Source organism: Pseudophryne corroboree, chromosome 5, assembly GCF_028390025.1.
Source record: "Pseudophryne corroboree isolate aPseCor3 chromosome 5, aPseCor3.hap2, whole genome shotgun sequence".
Classification (NCBI taxonomy): domain Eukaryota; kingdom Metazoa; phylum Chordata; class Amphibia; order Anura; family Myobatrachidae; genus Pseudophryne; species Pseudophryne corroboree.
This window is the reverse complement of record NC_086448.1, coordinates 326,249,386-326,271,848: the sequence shown is the minus strand read 5'-3', so window position 1 is coordinate 326,271,848 and position 22,463 is coordinate 326,249,386. Positions and strand designations below refer to the sequence as shown.

The 22,463-nt window shown below is 44.0% G+C and overlaps 1 protein-coding gene across 2 annotated transcripts in view; it reads left to right on the top strand.

Annotated features, from left to right (window-relative positions):
• VPS41 (VPS41 subunit of HOPS complex) overlaps positions 1-22,463 on the top strand; it is a 661,741-nt gene that overhangs the window by 591,786 nt on the left and 47,492 nt on the right. For both annotated transcript variants that reach the window (XM_063922529.1, XM_063922530.1), the window contains exon 23: positions 18,779-18,833. In XM_063922529.1, coding sequence (XP_063778599.1) covers positions 18,779-18,833 — 55 coding nt within the window. The remainder of the gene's footprint in view (positions 1-18,778; positions 18,834-22,463) is intronic.

Genomic DNA, 22,463 nt, shown 5'->3' with positions numbered 1-22,463 from the left:
GGCAGTCACACAGGGAAGAAACTTCCAAGGACTATGGTTGAGTCAGGAGACTTCCCTACACATAAATATTCTGGAACTAAGGGCCATTTACAATGCCCTAAGTCAGGCAAAATCCCTGCTTCAAAACCAGCCGGTACTGATCCAGTCAGACAACATCACGGCAGTCGCCCATGTAAATCGACAGGGCGGCACAAGAAGCAGGATGGCAATGGCAGAAGCCACAAGGATTCTCCGATGGGCGGAAAATCACGTACTAGCACTGTCAGCGGTGTTCATTCCGGGAGTGGACAACTGGGAAGCAAACTTTCTCAGCAGGCACGACCTCCACCCGGGAGAGTGGGGACTTCATCCAGAAGTCTTCACGCTGATTGTAAATCGATGGGAACGGCCACAGGTGGACATGATGGCGTCCCGCCTAAACAAAAAACTAGAGAGATATTGCGCCAGGTCAAGGGACCCTCAGGCGATAGCTGTGGACGCTCTAGTGACACCGTGGGTGTACCAGTCAGTTTATGTGTTCCCTCCTCTGCCTCTCATACCAAGGGTACTGAGAATAATAAGAAAATGAGGAGTAAGAACAATACTCGTGGTTCCGGATTGGCCAAGACGAGCGTGATACCCGGAACTTCAAGAGATGATCTCAGAGGACCCATGGCCTCTGCCGCTCAGACAGGACCTGCTGCAGCAGGGGCCCTGTCTGTTCCAAGACTTACCGCGGCTGCGTTTGACGGCATGGCGGTTGAACGCCGGATCCTGAAGGAAAAGGGCATTCCGGAGGAAGTCATTCCTACGCTGATTAAAGCCAGGAAAGATGTAACTGCAAAGCATTATCACCGCATATGGCGGAAATATGTTGCTTGGTGTGAGGCCAAAAAGGCCCCAACAGAGGAATTTCAACTAGGTCGATTTCTGCATTTCCTACAAGCAGGAGTGACTATGGGCCTGAAATTAGGCTCCATTAAGGTACAGATCTCGGCTCTGTCGATTTTCTTCCAGAAAGAACTAGCTTCACTACCTGAAGTTCAGACATTTGTGAAAGTAGTGCTGCATATTCAGCCCCCGTTTGTGCCTCCAGTGGCACCTTGGGATCTCAACGTGGTGTTGAGTTTCTTAAAATCACATTGGTTTGAGCCACTTAAAACCGTGGATCTAAAATATCTCACGTGGAAAGTGGTCATGTTATTGGCCTTGGCTTCAGCCAGGCGTGTGTCAGAATTGGCAGCTTTGTCATGTAAAAGCCCTTATCTGATTTTCCATATGGATAGGGCGGAATTGAGGACTCGTCCCCAGTTTCTCCCTAAGGTGGTATCAGCTTTTCACTTGAACCAACCTATTGTGGTGCCTGCGGCTACTAGGGACTTGGAGGATTCCAAGTTACTGGACGTAGTCAGGGCCTTGAAAATTTATGTTTCCAGGACGGCTAGAGTCAGGAAAACTGACTCGCTATTTATCCTGTATGCACCCAACAAACTGGGTGCTCCTGCTTCTAAGCAGGCTATTGCTCGCTGGATTTGTAGCACAATTCAGCTGGCGCATTCTGCGGCTGGACTGCCGCATCCTAAATCAGTAAAAGCCCATTCCACAAGGAAGGTGGGCTCATCTTGGGCGGCTGCCCGAGGGGTCTCGGCTTTACAACTTTGCCGAGCTGCTACTTGGTCAGGGGCAAACACGTTTGCAAAATTCTACAAATTTGATACCCTGGCTGAGGAGGACCTTGAGTTCTCTCATTCGGTGCTGCAGAGTCATCCGCACTCTCCCACCCGTTTGGGAGCTTTGGTATAATCCCCATGGTCCTTTCGGAGTTCCCAGCATCCACTAGGACGTCAGAGAAAATAAGATTTTACTCACCGGGAAATCTATTTCTCGTAGTCCGTAGTGGATGCTGGGCGCCCATCCCAAGTGCGGATTGTCTGCAATACTTGTACATAGTTATTGTTAACTAAAGGGTTAGTGTTGAGCCATCTGTTGAGAGGCTCAGTTGTTTTCATACTGTTAAACTGGTTATAGTATCACGAGTTATACGGTGTGATTGGTGTGGCTGGTAGGAGTCTTATCCGGGATTCAAAATCCTTCCTTATTATGTCAGCTCGTCCGGGCACAGTGTCCTAACTGAGGCTTGGAGGAGGGTCATAGTGGGAGGAGCCAGTGCACACCAGGTGACCTAAAAGCTTTCTTTAGTTGTGCCCAGTCTCCTGCGGAGCCGCTATTCCCCATGGTCCTTTCGGAGTTCCCAGCATCCACTACGGACTACGAGAAATAGATTTACCGGTGAGTAAAATCTTATTTTTCCTGCATAATAGAGGTTTTAATCGTTATATGGCCTCGGATTCCAGGAGCAACATCAGGGGTTTCATTTTCCTCAAAATAATGCCTGAGAACTGTTTTGAGTTAAATTACAGTCGAGGGGTGCAATAATAATGTGTCATCTAGTCGCCATTTGCAAGATAGTGGAGGTCCTTGAAGAAGATCCAGTAGAATGGAAACACCTGCATGATCGGTCCATGTAAAGGGGATAATACCAGCATCTGTAAGAGTCGGGGCAATAGACTGAGAAATATGAAGCATGTTAATGCGTGAGTGTTGTAGTGGGTGTAGTCGCGGGCTGAAGAATCGCAAAACTGCCAGGAGTCGCAGAGGTTAAGATGTTTTAGGGAAGAAGTAAGGGTAAGAGATGTCCTAGATAAGTTAGTATCCTTCCTAGGACCTGAGTTGCCAGACTTATCTGGCGATGGGTCAATAACAGTGTTGAAGTCCCCACCTATAATAATGTGACCCTGCGTTTGGAAGACTGTGAAATAAATGTGGGAAGAACTGAGATTGGTACTGATTAGGAGCATATACAGAAACAAAGGTAAAGGTGTCCGAGTGTAGGGAGCCTATCACCACAATATATCGCTGTCCAGGTCGGTTATCATTTTAGAATGTATGAAGGGTACTTTGCGGTGAAACAAGATCACAACTCCCCGTTTCTTGCAATCAGCTGAGACAAAAAAGTCTGGGAGTACTGCTTACCTTTCAGTTGGGCATGCAAACCAGTGAGGTGAGTCTTCTGGAGGAAAACAATATCTACTCTCTCCCTATGACAGGCACCATGGACTATAGTACGTTTCTTAGGGGAGTTAAGCCCATTGACATTAACAGAAAGCAATTTCAGAGTCATAATTAGAGGAGGGGTGGAGAGTCAGCCAGAGATATAAGAAATCGCCAGGTAAGAAAAAAAGGTCACCAAGGATCCACACAGATACCAGAAAAGAGAAGAAAAGGAAAGAGAAATTTAAGCATAGCATACATAATTAGAAGAGACAAAGCCCAAAGGGGCAACAACCCTAAAGAATTAGGTCCCAATTTAGGACCGCAACATGGAACAGTAGTTCAAAAACAGTCGTTAGTAGTATAGTGTGCATGGCGGTGGTGAACTGTAAAACTAATATGACCAGAACATCCTGGTCCCGAATCTGTCGGGAATACCCGGCACTTCAATAAAAATAAAAATAAAAAAAAAGTCTCCATCCGTAGGGATAGAGAAAAAACAAACATGCTACCTATAGAGGGAAGGGAGGGGAAATGGGGGAAGGGAGAGAAGGGGTAGAGAAAAAAGGACAAGGAAAGACAAAAAGGGTGGGTAGGAGGAGGGGAACAGAAAGAATAAGGTAAAATGCAATGTATAAAACAGTAGCAGACCGAGACAGCATCAAAACAATAACTTATAGAAAATTATGGGTCAGCTTAGTCAAACATGCAAAAATAACGTATTACCACATATATGAAACTAAACAAAATATAGCAAAACGACCCACTACTCGGCCATTCAGAGTCCGAAAAGAATATGACGTGATAAGTCAGTCAAGAGCCATGGGCGAATCACAGTCCCGTATATAGGGGGTCATTCCGAGTTGATCGCTAGCTGCCGTTGTTCGCTGCATGTCGATCAGTGGAAAAAACGGCTAATCTACGTATGCGTATGGTCCGCAATGCGCACACGCATCGCACTGGTACAAAGTCCATTGTGGTTTTGCACTGGTTCTAGCGACGATTCCAATCGCACAGCCGGCCTCAAGGAGATTGACAGAAAGTAGGCGTTTTTGGGTGTCAACTGACCATTTCCAGGGAGTGCTTAGAAAAACACAGGCGTGGCAGATATAAAGCAGGCGTGGCTGGTCGTTTGCGGAGCGGGTGTATGACGTCAAAAGCCGTCCCTCCGTCGTTAGAGTCAATGCACACGAAGAGTAACTACAGGGCTACTCTTGTTTTGCACAAAACCATTTTGTAGGCGCTCTGCTGCACAAGCGTTTGCACTTCTGCAAAGCGAAAATACACTCCCCAGTGGGTGGCGACAATGCGTTTGCACTGCTGCTAAAAACTGCTAGCAAGCGATCAACTCGGAATGATCCCCATAGGACGGAGTCTGTAAGTTGTAGTGAAGATGGATGAGGGCCTAGAAGGTGACCAGGCAAGATCAAGGGAAATCGGCAACCCCTGAAGGTTGGCGGCTCACTCTTGTCCAGTCAGCTGCCGAAGGCTTCGGATGCTAAGGTGTGGGGAAGGTCAAGGAGGTGCCAGGTGAGATCAGGAGCAAGTCTAATTTAGCAAGCAGGTCTTTACCTTGAACTAGAGTCTTTACTGGATACATGGTATTGTTAACAAAGACCTGGAGAAAAAAGGGGAATCCTCATCTATAATGAGTACTATGTTGACGAAGGATCTTCGTGATAGACTGAAGGTCCCTCTGTTTCTGAATGGTTGAGGGTGCCAAGTCTTGGAATATTGCAATTGCATGTCCTGGAAGGATATAGTGGTAGAATCTTGGGTGGAGAACAAAATGCGCTCCTTGGATTTGTAGTAGTGTAGGCGTACTATAAATCTCTGGGTGGTTGAGATGCAGAGGGTTTGCACCTTAAGGCTCTGTGGGCTCTGTCGCATAGGCAGTCATCAGAGAGGTCCGGGACCAGGTGCTGAAAGAAGTCTTTAAGAAATGACTGGAGAGAAGAACACAGATTCCGTAATATTGCGTATTCGGAGGTTGTTACGCCTGGAACGATGTTCTTGATCTTCTTGCTTCTCCTTAAGTAGTTGAAGCTCATCATGAAGCCGAGTAAGTTCCGAGTCCATACGCAGCAGTGAACGACAGAGGTCATCAGTTTTATTTTCCAAAGCATCAGTCCTAGAGCCTAAAGAGGTGATTTCCGATTTAAATTCCGAAACTGCTTTGGAATGTTCTTGGTTGAAAGCAGACCGTACACCTTCCAATAAGCTGGTCATCACGGCTTGTATTTGTGGATCAGTACTTGAGTTAGAGGATTGAGGAGAAGAAGGTGATTCCAGGAGAGACTCTTGTGCTTGAGCAGTTTTAGCTTTACTTCCAAAAAGTTTGTGGGGGCCGGTTGGCCTGTTTTATTTTTCAACATAGTGGAGAGTAATAAAAGGATAAATGCAGGTTGTGCCTTGGGATGGTCAGTTTTACTTTTTAATAAATCAGTTACTTACTGACTCCCCACCACCATATTTTCCAAAACAGCTGTTCAGTAAATTTTGTGCCTTCTGTCTTCCCGTGTGAAGTACTGAAGAATATTGTGTTTTGCCCAATATCAAAAAACTGGAGAATGGATTACTATATAATACAAAACATTAAAACTGTAAATGCTATAGATCCCCCTCGGCTAGGGTCCGTGTGAATCGTAATCTTTCTGACCTCTTTCTAATACTGAATGGAACAAGCCAGGGGTGTCCTCTGTCCCCGCTTATATTTGTACTCTGCATGGTGGCGTTGCCGAGGGCAATCCGGGCCAACCCAAGCATCCATGGTGTGCGGGCTGGTGACTGCAAGTATAAACTGGCTTTATGTGCTGAAAATAATGTTAATTGGAGCGCTTGTTATATAGAACGCACATACCTGTAAAAAAAGAGATTAATTTATAATGTAACAGCTCTTTTGTGAATATGTTTAAAAAGGAGATGACTGAAGATTTTGCCAATCCGGATAAATCTTCAGTCATCTCCTTTTTAAACATATTCACAAAAGAGCTGTTACATTATAAATTAATCTCTTTTTCTCCTACGTCCTAGAGGATGCTGGGAACTCCGTAAGGACCATGGGGTATAGACGGGATCCGCAGGAGACATGGGCACACTATAAGACTTTGAATGGGTGTGAACTGGCTCCTCCCTCTATGCCCTTCCTCCACACTCCAGTTAGATTCTGTGCCCAGGAGAGACTGGTTACACACTAGGGGAGCTCTACTGAGTTTCTCTGGAAAAGACTTTGTTAGGTTTTTTATTTTCAGAAAGACCTGCTGGCTACAGGCTCTGAGGGGAGAGAAGTCAGACCCACTTCTTCTGAGTTAAAGGCTCTGTTTTTTAGGCTACTGGACACCATTAGCTCCAGAGGGTTCGATCACTTGGTGCGCCTAGCTGCTTGTTCCCGGAGCCGCGCCGTCACCCCCCTCACAGAAGCCAGAAGAAAGAAGCCGGGTGAGTATTAGAAGAACAGAAGACTTCAGTGACGGCAGAAGACTTCAATGTCCCGGAGGTACCGCGCAGTGGTCGCGCTGCGCGCCATTGCTCCCACACACCAACGGCACTACAAGGATGCAGGGTACAGGGGGGGGGGGGGCGCCCTGGGCAGCAATATACCTCTCTAAGAAGCCTGGCATGACATGTATACAGTGCATGGACACTGTATACGGACCCCCGCCAGCATGAAACGCTAAAATAACAGCAGGGCTGAAGCGCGCCGAGAGGGGGCATGGCTTAGCCCTCACAACATGATCCAGCGCCATTTTCTCCACAGTACCCGCCAAAAGCACTGTGTACAATAGCAGTGTAAGATAAGGGGGGCACAGTGATTAGTGCAATATAGATTAAAATATAGCACTATATTAGATAATGGCCGGGTAGTCAGTGAGTTGTGCTTAAAAAAAAAAAAAAAGTGTCTGTTTTCCCTGTCAGATACCCACTATAGCTTTTTAGTACACATGTGTCGACATGTGTGAGTGCTCTGTCGCAGGCAGTTATGGGAATCTCTCTGTCGGCATCGCCGACTCCTGTGGTACTTGATTCAGTAGATGAAGTGTCAGCAGGTCGGTAGTTGTATGCTTTTTCAAAGAGTAAACACGTTATGGGAGACACAGTAATATGTGGGTAATCCTGTCGGCACCAACTGTTAATACTGGGTGTAAATTAACATGCTCTAACTAACTTATGCCTGTATATATATTTATATGTATATGTATGGTACGGTTCCATGGGCCTGTAACTCGAGCACAGACATGGTAGTATTTGTGGGGGATTGATATTAAAATTATATACGTATACTTCCCTCGGACGCCTCGGGGTCGCAAGAATGTTATTTTGCCTGGTACTACTCCCTGCTGTCGACGAATACTATGTTTTATGTCGACCATAAGGTTTCCTGGTTAGATCCACAACTGGGGCATTCAGTACATGTTCATACACATTCAGAACACATTGATGTCACTAGGGACCCGCCGGTTCCGGACAAACTGGTTATATGTATGATAGATATATATATATATATATATATATATATATATATATAGGATATGTGTGTATATGTGTATTACAATATGTATATTCATATTACGATTTCTAATGAATGCTGAAGTAAAGTATTCCTTCTCATGTGCTGGTTGCTCTGTTGATAAAGCTCTAGGTCGGCTGTGGCGAGTTGGTCTCAGTTCCTCACGAGGAGTCCGAATGTTTATTCTTTTCCCGCCGTGGATAGAATACAGTAGAAGTCAACTCCTGGTCTGCACGGAGCCCTGTCGAAAAGGATCGTATACAGGAAGCTAAGTGATATTTTTAATTATATGCTTTGATGATATTGGCATTACATACGCATGGGGGAGTGCTTGTATTCAGAAATGGTCGGTTACCTTGGCATCCGATAGTTTACCCTAGAGAGAGAGGGGATATTTTCTTATGTTGGGTCTTCTCTATAACAGTGCGGCAGGCTGCCGTGCGACTACAGGAGGTATGGCCAGGGGAATGCTGAGGCTGACTCCGAGAGATACTGGAGTATTTTCCCTGTGACGGTGTAACCGCTACTTGGGGATGCCTTAGTTAAGTTACTCTCGACGGATACCACTGGCGGATACCACTCGGCGGCTACCTTCGTGTGATATGTGCCCTCACAACGGTTGGTGATGCATTCTTTTGTGCGATGCAGTCATTTTAACCAGTTGGATACCGTTCTTTTTTCCCTTTCTTTGCAGATAGTGGAAGCTGAAAAGGTAAGAGCTCTGCAGCCCTTTTAGGTTCGCAGAAGCTGATATCGTCTTCTGTCTCTGCCACATCCACAGCATGTTGCTGGGTCTATCTTGCCGACACACCGGTGGGAACTCGTCTAATACTCTTCAGTCAGTCCGGGATTGGGCATGGACCTGTGAGTTAATGATTGAATCCAAAAGGGGACATACTGGAGTTTTACAGATGATTCCCTTCACTGATTTTTCAAATAAGATCTTACCGATTCTCCTCTGGAAGGGGAGGTAGTATGCGACGCCATACCAGATATGCGTCAGGTGCAGGACATTGTCCTGCGGTCCCTATAAAAAAAAAAAAAAACAACATAGATTTCTACTTAAGAAGTTGAACTACAGGATGGGATCTCTCAGGCCAGGGAGCTCCAACACGTAAAGGAAGAAAGGGGTTTAAATGTGTTTTTCTTCGCATTAAGCTTACCTGGGTTGCTATCCAGGATTGCCATTTCACCGGAGAGATGGCAGTATGATGGTTTTCCTTCAATAGGAAGAGACATTATTATTATTATTCTGTACGGAGACGCTCTCCTGACTACGGTGAGGTCAAGAAACAAGTGGCACAAATCGTTGTTTCTCTCTGACTGTTCTTCAACACAGTGAATGGCTGTTGTTCCCAACGACGCTGATGTCGGAGGTGGGTATCAGAGTAGATACTGAACGGTTGAGGCTTTGTTTTTTCCTGTGGAAAGAGGTCTGCGGATCCAGAGGTGGATCAGGTTTGGAGTGACAACCCATCAATATGTTCCGTTGATGGAGAAGATGGGTGCAGTCTAAGAGGCCTTTTTTTTCGGTGAGCAGGTCAAATGCCGGAGTGGGTTTCACGGGACCAGTTGGACATGTGGTCCGGGTCTCACCTGCACATGCACTGGAATATAATCCTAAAGATCAGGATATCGCTCCTGTGGTGGCTGCACAGTTCTCACCCCCTAGGGGGACGAAGGTTCGGGATCCAGGATTAGATCCCGGTGTCCTTGCATGCAGATCTCCGAGGCTGGGGAGCAGTTTTTTCCTTGGGAAATATTTCCAGGGGAAAAGATCAAGCTGGGAGGCTTGTCTGCACTAAGCTTTCCTGAATTAAGAGCTATTTTCTACGAACATTTTCTTCGTGATCTGCCCGTCTTAATTCTGTCGGACGACTTGACAGCAGTGGTGTAAGTTAGCCGCTAGGGCGGAACAAGGAGCAAAGCGGCATTGGCGGAAGCCATGAAAGTTTTCCGCTGGGCGGAAAGGCAGGTAAACGCTATATTAGCAGTCTTCGTTCCGGATGTTGACGACGGAGAAATAGATTTCCTCTGCAGACGCGATCTCCATCCAGGAAAAATGCAGTCGTCATCGAGAAGTTTTCACTGAAGTGACAAGTCTTTGAGGAGTGCCTCAATTGGACGTGTTGACGTCTAGCCTCACCGGGAGACCTCAGGGATGTCGTTCCTGGTCAGGGGACACTCAAGCTTTGGCGGTGGACGCCCTCGTGGCACCTTTGGTGTTTTCAGTCGGTCTATGTGTCCCCTCCACTTTCACTATTTCCGATGATGTTCAACATAAGATGAACTAAGGTTCAGGCGATCTTCATTGTTCCAGTCTAGTAAAGGAGGGCTTGGTGTTCAGATCTTCAAGACTTTCTCATAGAAGATCCATAGCCTTTTTTCTTCTACGACAGGACCTGTTGCGGCAGGGACCGGGCGTGTATCAAGACTTCCCGCGGCTGCGTCTGACGACATGGCGTTTGTACACCATATCCTAGCCCGAAAGGATAAAGTCATTTCCACTTTACTTCAAGCTAGGAAAGGAGTAACGGTGAAGCTTTACCTCCATTTTTGGAGGAAGTATGTGTCTTGGTGTGAATCCTAGAAGGCTCGTACGGAAGAATTTCAGCTGGGTCGGTTGTCTCCATTCTTTGCAAGCGGAGGTGGATGCAGGCCTAAAGTTAGGCTCCCTTTTCAGTGCAGTTTTCGGCCTTATACAATTTCCTTTAAAAACTGAATTGGCATCTTTCCGGGAGTTCAGACTTTGGTGAAAGGTGTGCTGCACATTCAACCTCCATTTGTGCCTCTAGGGGCACCGTGGGACCTTAACGTGGTGTTGCAGTTTCGGATGTCACACTGGTTGGAACCTTTATGAAAGGTTGTGTTAAAAATTTCCCTCTTGGAAAGTGGTCAGGCTATTGGCCTTGGCGTCCGCAGGGCGGGTGTCGGAAGTACCGGCTTTGTCTCACAAGAGCCCTGTTTGATCTTCTATGTGGATAGAGCGGAATTGAGAACTCAGAAAATAGTTCTGCCAAAAGTGTTTTTTCTGTGTGTCGCAGAAAACCTGACTGTTTTGATGCCTGTGGTTACTTAAGCATTGGCTGTTTCAAAGTCTCTCGAGGTAATCAGATCGGCTCAGATTGGGGAAACAGAGGCTCTGTTTATCCTGTATGCTCTCAGCACAATTGAGGCACCTGCTTCTATGCAGTCTGTTACACGCTGGATCTGTGATACGATTCGGCTTGCTCGTTCTCCGGCAGGATTGCCGTTACCGATGGCGGTGGAGACCCTTTCTTCTAGGAAGTTGGGCTCTTCTTGGGCGGATGCCCGGGGGGTCTCGGCGATTCCTTTCTGCCGAGCGGCTACTTGGTCGGGTTCAAACACTTTTGCTAAAGTTCTACAAGTTTGATACCCTGGCTGATGGGGACCTCATGTTTGCTCAATCGGTGCTGCAGAGTCGTCCGCGCTCTCCCGCCCGGTCTGGAGCTTTGGTATAAACCCCATGGTCCTTACGGAGTTCCCAGCATCCTCTAGGACGTAGGAGAAAATAGGATTTTAATACCTACCGGTAAATCCTTTTCTCTTAGTCCGTAGAGGATGCTGGGCGCCCGTCCCAGTGCGTACTGTATCTGCAGTTATTGATTATGGTTACACTCTTGTGGTGTTTAGTTTCAGTCAGGCTGTTGCTGTCGTTGTTCATGCCATGGCATGTGGTATCTTATTTTTGGTTGTGTCGACACACAGGTTGTGTTACATATTATCACAGCATATGGCTGTGTATTTTTTCATGCCGTTGGCTGGTGTTCTATTGAATGCCACGTTCTGCGGCATGTTTGAGGTGTGAGCTGGTATGACACTCACAGTGTTTAAACAATAAATTCTTTCGTCGAAATGTCCATCTCCCTGGGCACAGTTCTCTAACTGGAGTCTGGAGGAGGGGCATAGAGGGAGGAGCCAGTTCACACCCATTCAAAGTCTTATAGTGTGCCCATGTCTCCTGCGGATCCCGTCTATACCGCATGGTCCTTACGGAGTTCCCAGCATCTTCTACAGACTAAGAGAAAAGGATTTACCGGTAGGTATTAAAATCCTATTTTTTTTACAGGTATGTGCGTTCTATATAACAAGCGCTCCAATTAACATTATTTTCATTGTTTTGTCTTTTATATGGAGCTGCTGACATAAATACAAGCACTGTAATTTTTATATTAATTATGGCTTTATGTGCTGATGATCTCCTCGCTACTATGACTGATCTGGTGACTTCTCTCCCCTCCCTCATGTAGGAATTTCATAGATTTCATTATTTTTCAAACTTTAAGATTAATTACAACAAATCGGTAGCTTTGAATATCTCAACACCGCCACGAGTGATTGAGGGCCTCCGAGGCTCATTCCTATTCCAGTGGCACCCATCTCAACTCAAGTTTTTAGTGGTTCTCCTGTATAGGGATAACTCTGACATATACCAACTCAACCTCCTCCCCCTATTACACAAGATCAAAACCGACTTTAACAAATGGTCTTTGCATAGATTATGTTGGTTGGGCAGGATTAATACAGTAACATTTGACAGTTCTGCTGAAAGTCCTTTATTTACTCTAAACCTTACCCATATCGATACCTGCTTCCTTTTTCAACAAGTTGCAAGCTTTAGGTGGTTATTTTGTATTGAGATGGAAGGGTCATTGACTCTACCAGTTAGTCCTGATCCACAGTTGCATGGATGGGGGTCTCCAGCTACCCCACTTTCTTAGCTATTACCATGCTGCCCACTTGGCCAGAGCCCTTGAGATGTCCAGACTCCCTGCTAGTAAGCAATGGCCACTATTTGCAGGGTCTGCCATTGACACCCTATCAGACATTCTTCCATGGCTCCAGAGAATCCCTCACATAAGGCACCCCACCTTAGACCCAACTCTCAACTGTTCTAAGAAATATAAACATTTGAAATTTTTTAGTCCAGGTCCTTCCCTACCCATGTCCTCACTACATAACCCGTACTTACCTCCAAGCCCCCTTTCTCTGTCTGGTCTAGGGCTGGTGTGTCCCGACTAGGTCATTTGGTGGGATCACATGGTATCCGTTCCTTTGCAGACCTGCAACAAACCTTTGGGCTCCCGACCAGCTCTTTCTGGGCCTATTTACAACTCCAGCACTATGTTACCTCATTACCGGCCCGTGTAGATGGATGGAACCCAATGCCATTTGAATCTTTATGTCTCAGTGTGACCACACCACAACACTTAGTTTCTCTACTATATACAGTTGTGCTTATAAGTTTACATACCCTAGCAGAATTTGTGATTTTCTGGCCATTTGTTAGAGAATATGAATGATAACTCACAAACTTTTCTTTCACTCATGGTTAGTGGTTGGGTGAAGCCATTGATTGTCAAACAACTGTGTTTACTCTTTTTAAATCATAATGACAACATAAACTATCCAAATGACCCTGATCAAAAGTTTACATACCCCAGTTCTTAATACCGTGTATTGCCCCCTTTAGTTGTGGATGATGCTCTTTATTTTCTCAGATGGTAAAGCTGCCCATTCTTCTTGGCAAAAAGCCTCCAGTTCCTGTAAATTCTTGGGCTGTCTTGCATGAACTGCACGTTTGAGATCTCCCCAGAATGGCTCAATGATATTGAGGTCAGGAGACTGAGATGGCCACTCTAGAATCTTCACTTTATTCTGCTGTAGCCAATGACAGGTCGACTTGGCCTTATGTTTTGGATCATTGTCATGTTGGAACGTCCAAGTACGTCCCATGCGCAGCTTCCGGGCTGATGAGTGCAAATTTTCCTCCAGTATTTTCTGATAACTTGCTGCATTCATCTTGCCATCAATTTTTACCAACTTTCCAGTGCCTTTGTAGCTAACACATCCCCAAAACATCAGCGATCAACCTCCGTGTTTCACAGTAGGAATGGTGTACCTTTCATCATAGGCCTTGTTGACTCCTCTCCAAATGTAACGTTTATGGTTGTGGCCAAAAAGTTCAATTTTGGTCTCATCACTCCAAATGACTTTGTTCCAGAAGTTTTGAGGCTTGTCTCTGTGCTGTTTGGAATATTGTAAGCAGGATGCTTTGTGGCATTTGCGTAGTAATGGCTTTCTTCTGGCGACTCGACCATGCAGCCCATTTTTCTTCAAATGCCTCCTTATGGTGCATCTTGAAACAACCACACCACTTTTTTTTCAGAGAGTCCTGTATTTCAGCTGAAGTTATTTGTGGATTTTTCTTTGCATCCCGAACAATTTTCCTGGCAGTTGTGGCTGAAATTTTTGTTGGTCTACCTGACCGTGATTTGGTTTCCACAGAATCCCTCATTTTCCACTTCTTAATTAGAGTTTGAACACTGCTGATTTGCATTCTGAATTACTTGGATATCTTTTTATATCCCTTTCCTGTTTTATACAGTTCAATAACCTTTTCCCGCAGATCCTTTGACAATTCTTTTGCTTTCCCCATTACTCAGAATCCAGACACGTCAGTGCAGCACTGGATGAAAGATGCAAGGGTCTTTCAGGAGTCCAGAAACTCACTGACCTTTTATACACACACACTGATTACAAGCAAACAGATCACAGGTGAGGATGGTTACCTTTAGTAGCCATTCAAACCCGTTTGTGTCAACTTGTGTGCATGTTATCAGGCCAAAATCTCCAGGGTATGTAAACTTTTGATCAGGGTCATTTGGGTAGTTTCTGTTGTCATTATGATTTAAAAAGAGTAAACACAGTTGTTTGACAATAAATGGCTTCACCCAACCACTAACCATGAGTGAAAGAAAAGTTTGTGAGTTATCATTCATATTCTCTGACAAATGGCCAGAAAATCACAAATTCTGCTAGGGTATGTACACATATGAGCACAACTGTAGACAATGTCTCACCAGTCTTTCCCTTCACCTTCACCCATTTGTCGTGGCCTGTCAAAGAGACTTACAAAGGAAGCTATCTGCTGATAGACAATGGTCAGATGTACCAATTCACCTTTGCTCTCGTTCACTCCAGGTATTGGAAACGCAATACAAAATTGTGTCTAGATGGTACCCTTGCCCTGACCATGTCCATCAAATGTCTTTGAGTAGACCCGCACTCTGCTGGAGATGTGGCCAATAGCAGGCCAACCCCCTCCACATATGGTGGCAGTGGCCAGTATTGGCTGGCCTCTGGCATCAAGTTCAATCTATCACTCGACACCTTTCTGGTAACCCAGTTCCTGAGACTGAATACATACGCATCGGGATCCTGAAAGCCGTCAAATTGAACGGTTCCCCCTGAGATGCCTGAATTTTGGCTTCTAATGAGTATCTCAGTATCCCAATTCAAGAAATATTTGCTGTAACATCTCATGAACACTGCTATGGCCACTATTCCATGCTTCTGGTGATCTACTGTACAAGCCCCCTATTTCCAAGTGGTTCCAAAGGATTGACTTTTATATGGCCATGAAAGACCTTACATCCTCCTCAAGGCAATCCTCCTCCCAGTTTACTGCTGCCTGGTTTGAATGGTTGAGTTTCAAGGAAACAATGACATATGCTGCTCACATGATACCTCCTCCCCCCTCCGTATCATAGAGTTGTGATGATGATGATGATGAGGATATTCTTTCTCCTTACTATTCTATCTTTTCTCTAATCTTAAGCCTTTCTTTTTCATTACAGATGAAACTCAGAAAATTAGAATATTGTGCAAAAGTTCATATATTTCAGTAATTCAACTTAAAAGGTGAAACTAATATATCATGTAGACTCATTACATGCAAAGTGATATATTTCAAGCCTTTATTTGTTATAATTTTGATGATTGTGGTTTACAGCTTAAGAAAACCCCAAATCCAAAATCTCATAAAATTTGAAATTTACATTAAAAAAAAAAGGATTTTAAATACAGAATTATCGGCCCTCTATAATCATGCATACAGTGCATACGGAAAGTATTCACAACGCTTCACTTTTTCCACATTTTGTTATGTTACGGCCTTATGTCAAACTGGAATAAATTTATTTTTTCCTTCAAAATTCAACACACAATACCCCATAATGACAACGGGAAAAAAGTGTTTTAAGGTTTTTGCATATTTATTAAAATTAAAAAACTAAGAAATCACAAGTATTCACAGGCTTTGCTCAATACTTTGTTGGTGCACCTTTGGCAGCAATTACAGCCTCAAGTCTTTTTGGGTATGATGCCACAAGCTTGGCACACCTATCTTTGGGCAGTTTCGCCCATTCCTCTTTGCAGCACCTCTCAAGCTCTATCAGGTTGGATGGGAAGCGTCAGTGCACAGCCATTTTCAGATCTCTCCAGAGATGTTCAATCGGATTTAAGTCTATGGCTGGGCCACTAAAGGACATAGTTTAGGGCTATGGCTGGGCCACTAAAGGACATTCACAGAGTTGTCCTGAAGCCATGCCTTTGATATCTGGGTTTGGTTCTTAGGGTCATTGTCCTGCTGAAAGATGAACTGTCGCCCCAGTCTGAGGTCAAGAGCACTCGAGCAGGTTTTCATCTTGGATGTCTCTGTACATTGCTGCATTCATCTTTCCCTCTATCCTGACTAGTCTCTCAGTTCCTGCAGCTGAAAAACATCTCCACAGCATGATGCTGCCACCACCATGCTTCACTGTAGGGATGGTATTGGCCTGGTGATGAGCGGTGCCTGGTTTCCTTCAAACATGATGCCTGGCATTCATGGCAAAGAGTTCAATCTTTGTCTCATCAGACCTGAGAATTTAGTTTCTCATGGTCTGCGAGTCCTTCAGGTGCATTTTGGCAAACTCCAGGCGGGCTGCCATGTGCTTTTTTACTAAGGAGTGACTTCCATCAGGCCACTCTACCAGACAGGCCTGATTGGTGAATTGCTGCAGAGATGGTTGTCCTTTTGGAAGGTTCTCCTCTCTCCACAGAGGAATGCTGTAGCTCTGACAGAGTGACGGTCTGGTTCTTGGTCGCCTCCCTGACTAGGGCCCTTCTCCCCCGATCGTTTAGTTTAGATGGCCGGCCAGCTCTAGGAAGAGTCCTGGTGGTTCCAAACTTCTTCCATTTGTGGATGATGGAGGCCACTGTACTCATTGGGACCTTCAAAGCAGCAGATATTTTTCTGTACCCTTCCCCAGATTTGTGCCTCAAGACAATCCTGTCTTGGAGTTCTACAGACAATTCCTTTGACTTCATGTTTGGTTTGTGCTCAGACATGCACTGTCAAGTGTGGGACCTTATATAGACAGGTGTGTGTCTTTCCAAGTCATGTCCAATCAACTGAATTTACCACAGGTGGACTCCAATTAAGCTGTAGGAACAATCAGTGGAAACAGGATGCACCTGAGCTCAATTTTGAGCTTCATGGCAAAGGCTGTGAATATTTATGTACATGTGATTTCTTAGTTTTTTATTTTTAATAAATTTGCACAAATCTACAAAAAACTTTTTTCACGTGGTCATTATGGGGTATTGTGTGTAGAATTTTGAGGGAAAAAATGAGTTTATTCCATTTTGGAATAAGACTGTAACATAATAAAATGTGGAAAAAGTAAAGCACTGGGAATACTCTCCGGATGCACTGTATGTACTCAGTACTTGGTTTAGGGCCCTTTTGCATGAATTACTGCCACAATGCGGTGTGGCATGGATTCTATCAGCCTGTGGCACTGCTGATGTGTTATGGAAGACCAGAATGCATCAATAGCGGCCTTCAGCTCTTCTGCATTGTTCGGTCTCATGTCTCTCATCTTTCTCTTGGCAGTGCCCCATAGATTCTCTATGGGGTTCAGGTCGGACGAATTTGCTGGCCAATCCAGCACAGTAATCCCACGGTCATTGAACCAGGTTTTGGTACTTTTAGCAGTGTGGGCAGGTGCAAGTCCTGCTGGAAAATGAAGTCAGCATCTCCATAAAGCTTGTCTGCTGAAGGAAGCATGAAATGCTCTAAAATGTCCTGGTACTGTAGACTGCTGCATTGACTCGGGACTTAATAAAGCACAGTGGACCAACACCAGCAGATGACATGGGTCCACAAATCAGCACAGACTGTGGAAACTGCACACTGGACTTCAAGCATCTTGGATTGTGTGCCTCTCCATACTCTAAAACCTTGTTTTCCAAATGAGATGCAAAATTTGCTCTCATCAGAAAAGAGGACTTTGGACCACTGAGCAACAAACCAGTTCTTTTTTTCTTGTCAGGAAAAGACCATTCAAAAGTGTGTGGGAGCTTCACAAGGAGTGGACTGAGGCTGCAGTTAGTGCATCAAGAGCCACCACACACAGACGTATCCTGGAAATGGACTTCAAATGTCGTATTCCTCTTGTCAAGCCGCTCCTGAACAACAAACAACATCAGAAGCGTCTTACCTGGGCTAAAGAAAAAAGAGAATCTATGGGGCATTGCCAAGAGAAAGATGAGAGACATGAGACCGAACAATGCAGAAGAGCTGGAGGCCGCTATTGAAGCATCCTGGTCTTCCATAACACCTCAGCAGTGCCACAGGCTAATAGAATCCATGCTGCATTGAGGCAGTAATTCATGCAAAAGGGGCCCAAATCAAGTACTGAGTACATCTGCATGATTATACTTCTCAAACGGCCGACATTTCTGTATTTAAATTCCTTGTTTTATTGATTTTATGTAATATTCTAATTTTCTGAGATTTTAGATTTGGGGTTTTCTTAAACTGTAAACCACTGTCATCAAAATTATAACAAATAAAGGCTTGAAATATCTCACTTTGTTTGTAAAGAGTCTATATAATATATTCGTTTCACCTTTTAAGTTGAATTACTAAAATAAATGAACTTTTCCACGATATTCTTATTTTCTGAGTTTCATCTGTATTATCTTCCTCCTGCCTCCCTTCTTTGCCTATTTGATACAGCTCCTTCCTTCTCTTTTGCTTTTATAACTTTTTGATTATTTCTTTCACCATTGTTACAAGACAGCCTAGGTTGTTGTTCTATTCTATGCAGACTGGGGACTCATTCTGAACTCTAATCATAGCAGCTCTTTTGCATTTATCATTGTGACAATTTATACAGCCCTAAGCCTGCTCTGTAGTTTTGTTGTCTCTTGTTATTTATTGTATTCCTTAATAAAACAGAGTTTGAAAAAAAAAAAAAAAAAAAAAACTGGAAATGCAACTTTAATATTCTGAAATAGAAAAACTAATTGAAATAGAAAAACTAATTTATGTTGCATTTTTATGTAACACAATTTTAGCTTGATCATTTTACTTCATCTCAATTACAGGCTCTTGAGATCTGTCACCAGAGAAACTTTGTTGAAGAGACTGTGTATCTGTTAAGTAAGTATGTTTGTGAACTATTTTCGTAGTTGTTTGTTTATTATGTATAGTATATGGTAAGATTACGGTGTTTACATTATATTGATGCTTTCAGATACTCATAGGAGTTCTTTCCGCTCACCACTTTGAAGTAGCTTCAGAGAGGGTCAGGTGAGCAGAAGGACCGCAATCTCCATAATATCACTGATTGCAGCTTTGAGAGATCCTCCCTCTTGGTATCCGGTTGTTAGGTTGGCAGTACTTAGATCAGCAGTCAGTAGGTTGACCACTACTAGTCGACATGAAGAAAAGTTATACATTGTTAAAAGGTTATCATGGCAATGGTAGACACAGGAAACGGCGGACATGAGGTTTTTTTTACAATTTGTTTTGATTTTCAACTTTTTCATAATTTACCATACACGTGGACTACGATTGGGAAAAGTAACCTGTGCCGAGCGCAGCAAGGCATCTTGCCCGAAGCATGGCGAGTGGAGTGGTGCTCTAATTGGTGTTCCTGGTCATGTAACAGGGAAACAGCACCAAAAATATAAAAAAAACCTCATGTCGACCTTTACATAGGTTGACCTTTCCCATGTTGATCGTTTTCCAATATCGACCTTGTCCATGTTGACTAATAGTTGTCAACATATTGACTGTCGACCTTATCCAGGTCGAACCATTGATCCATAACCCTTCCTCTTACACCCCCACCGCAGGGTCACCCAGACTGATTTCCTCATTTGGGGCTATGAGACAAGCAACGGAGCCTGAGGAAAACAGCTTTGGTGACTAGTGTCCTGTGTAGGATGACTGTTTCACCCTATGTCTAGAAATATTTAGAATTAATAAAATGAATACACTTCCCTGAAATATTATTACCTCCATTGCATTTTATGCATGTATATAGTACATCTATAAACAATAAGCTGTGTGGACTATGGAAGGTCTTTGATACTACAAGTTTTTTAGTTTAACAGCATTCATTGATGGTAGCTAGCGTGCATGTGATTTACTTGTTAACACTTGACAATGCTGCAAATATTACATTGCACTGTGAGTTAATTAAACTTGATCACCATATATTTCAATTAATGAGCAATTTTGCCACAGTCATGGATCCAGTTATTCAGTTGACTGTTAATTAAAAAGCAATGCCATGCAAAATCAGACTCCTGATAAATGGTTTTGTGGTCATATTTCATGTTGTATCTTTTTTTCTTGTTCAGATCAGGTCAGATATAATGAACTTTTTTTTGTGTGTAGTGATTGTATTGGAGACCGAACACTGTACTTTGGTCTGCCAGTTTAGTCAAGTTGGGAAGCAGAGGATTTTGTCCACAAACCAGAGCGCATACCAAGTATTACATTACAAAACGTGCGTCATACATAGTAAGCATAAAAGAAAAATCAAATCATTCACCATAGAAAGAAGTACAAAGTCCTCAATGCATGGTGACGGTGACTGGATGAATGATCTTACTCAAGAAAACTTCTCCCCAAACTACAGGTTTCCATATGCTTTAGTGAACCTGTTTAATAATTGTCTCTTTCCCCCACAATGAATAGTGGGAAATGAGAGACACTAAAAAACACAGACCATAGTGTAGCAGAATTAAAAAAGAACAATATTTAATGCTACAGATTGCACTCACAAGGAACATGATAAAAACAGCATATAACATAAATCTCCATAGGACAGCACAGCATATATCACCCAGGGGGATCCCGAATCCACAGATGACTCTTAGGTGGATGGTCTCAAAGCTATGATTCCGTTCAGGATAGCACTACCTCCCCAGAGAGATCTGAAGGTCCTGGAGTCCACAACACATAAACGGGAGCCACGCTAAACGCGTTTCAAACATATAGTCCTTCATCATAAGCGTGGTTCCATGGCTCAAAGTGTTCGTTTTTAAACCTACATTAAAAGTATTACAGGTGATATCCATCACTGCTAATCGACGCTTTCCCGGTGGTGCGCATGCGCAATCGGTCCGGAAGCGGAAGTTCCTTATGCGTTCCACAACCCCGGAAGTGTCTGTATTTGCGTTCCACGCTCAGGATAAGTTCCTCCAATGGTAGAAATGTCCAAAAAGAACAGAATCCTTATACAAGTGTCCCATATCATAAATTGAGTCCATTAATAATAAATCCTCCAGGATAATATTGCATGTAAGACAAAACATAAAAATGCAGCAATTATCATAAAAAACAAACAAGAATAAAACACACAATTCCAAGAACGTTCAATATACACATAGGTATAAACTGTCGATTTGGGCTTCACTCATTTTTTATTCTATATGGAGTGCAGGACTAAAAGTTAAATTATGGCAGAAAGCACTTTATTTTGAATTCAGCATTCAGTCCCTTGGGACCAAGGGTGCCTAAATGATGAATCCACCTCATTTTTGCCTGAGACAATCTTCTCTCGATGTCTCTTGATCTCCACTTAGGAATTATTGCCTGGATGCCCCTTTAATTACTTAAGCAACATTCGTTGGATTTGTGTACTTTCTTAAAATTAGATGAGACGCTGTGCGTCTCTAAGCCTTTACGAATATTGTAAATATGTTCTGCCCATCTTGTTTTTGCACATCTTCCTGTTTTACCAACATAGCATAGGCCGCATGCACATTCCAACACATAAACAACGTTCTTTGTGTGACATGTTTTAAACTCTTTTATTGGGTGAATGCGGCCATTTGCTGTGAATTCGGTAAACTTCCTCACAGGGGATTTTACTGTTCTACACATTGGGGGTAATTCCAAGTTGATCGCAGCAGGACATTTTTTAGCAGTTGGGCAAAACCATGTGCACTGCAGGGGGGGAGGGGGGGGCATATATAACATTTGCAGAGAGAGTTAGATTTGGGTGGGTTATATTGTTTCTGTGCAGGGTAAATACTGGCTGCTTTATATTTACACTGCAATTTAGATTGCAGATTGAATACACCACACCCAAATCTATCTATCTCTGCACATGTTATATCTGCCTCCCCTGCAGTGCACATGGGGGGTAATTCTGAGTTGATCACAGCAGGAACTTTGGCCCTCATTCCGAGTTGACCGGTCGCAAGGCGAATTTAGCAGAGTTACACACGCTAAGCCGCCGCCTACTGGGAGTGTATCTTAGCATCTTAAAATTGCGACCGATGTATTCGCAATATTGCGATCACAAACTACTTAGCAGTTTTAGAGTAGCTCCAGACTTACTCTGCCTGTGCGATCAGTTCAGTGCTTGTCGTTCCTGGTTTGACGTCACAAACACACCCAGCGTTCGCCCAACCACTCCCCCGTTTCTCCGGCCACTCCTGCGTTTTTTCCGGAAACGGTAGCGTTTTCAGCCACACGCCCATAAAACGCTGTGTTTCCGCCCAGTAACACCCATTTCCTGTCAATCACATTACGTTCGCCGGAGCGATGAAAAAGCCGTGAGTAAAAATACTTTCTTCATAGCAAAGATACTTGGCGCAGTCGCAGTGCGAATATTGCGCATGCGCACTAAGCGGAATTTCACTGCGATGCGATGAAAAATACCGAGCGAACGACTCGGAATGAGGGCCTTTGTTAGCAGTTGGGCAAAACCATGTGCACTGCAGGGGAGGCAGATGTAACATGTGCAGAGAGAGATAGATTTGGGTGTGG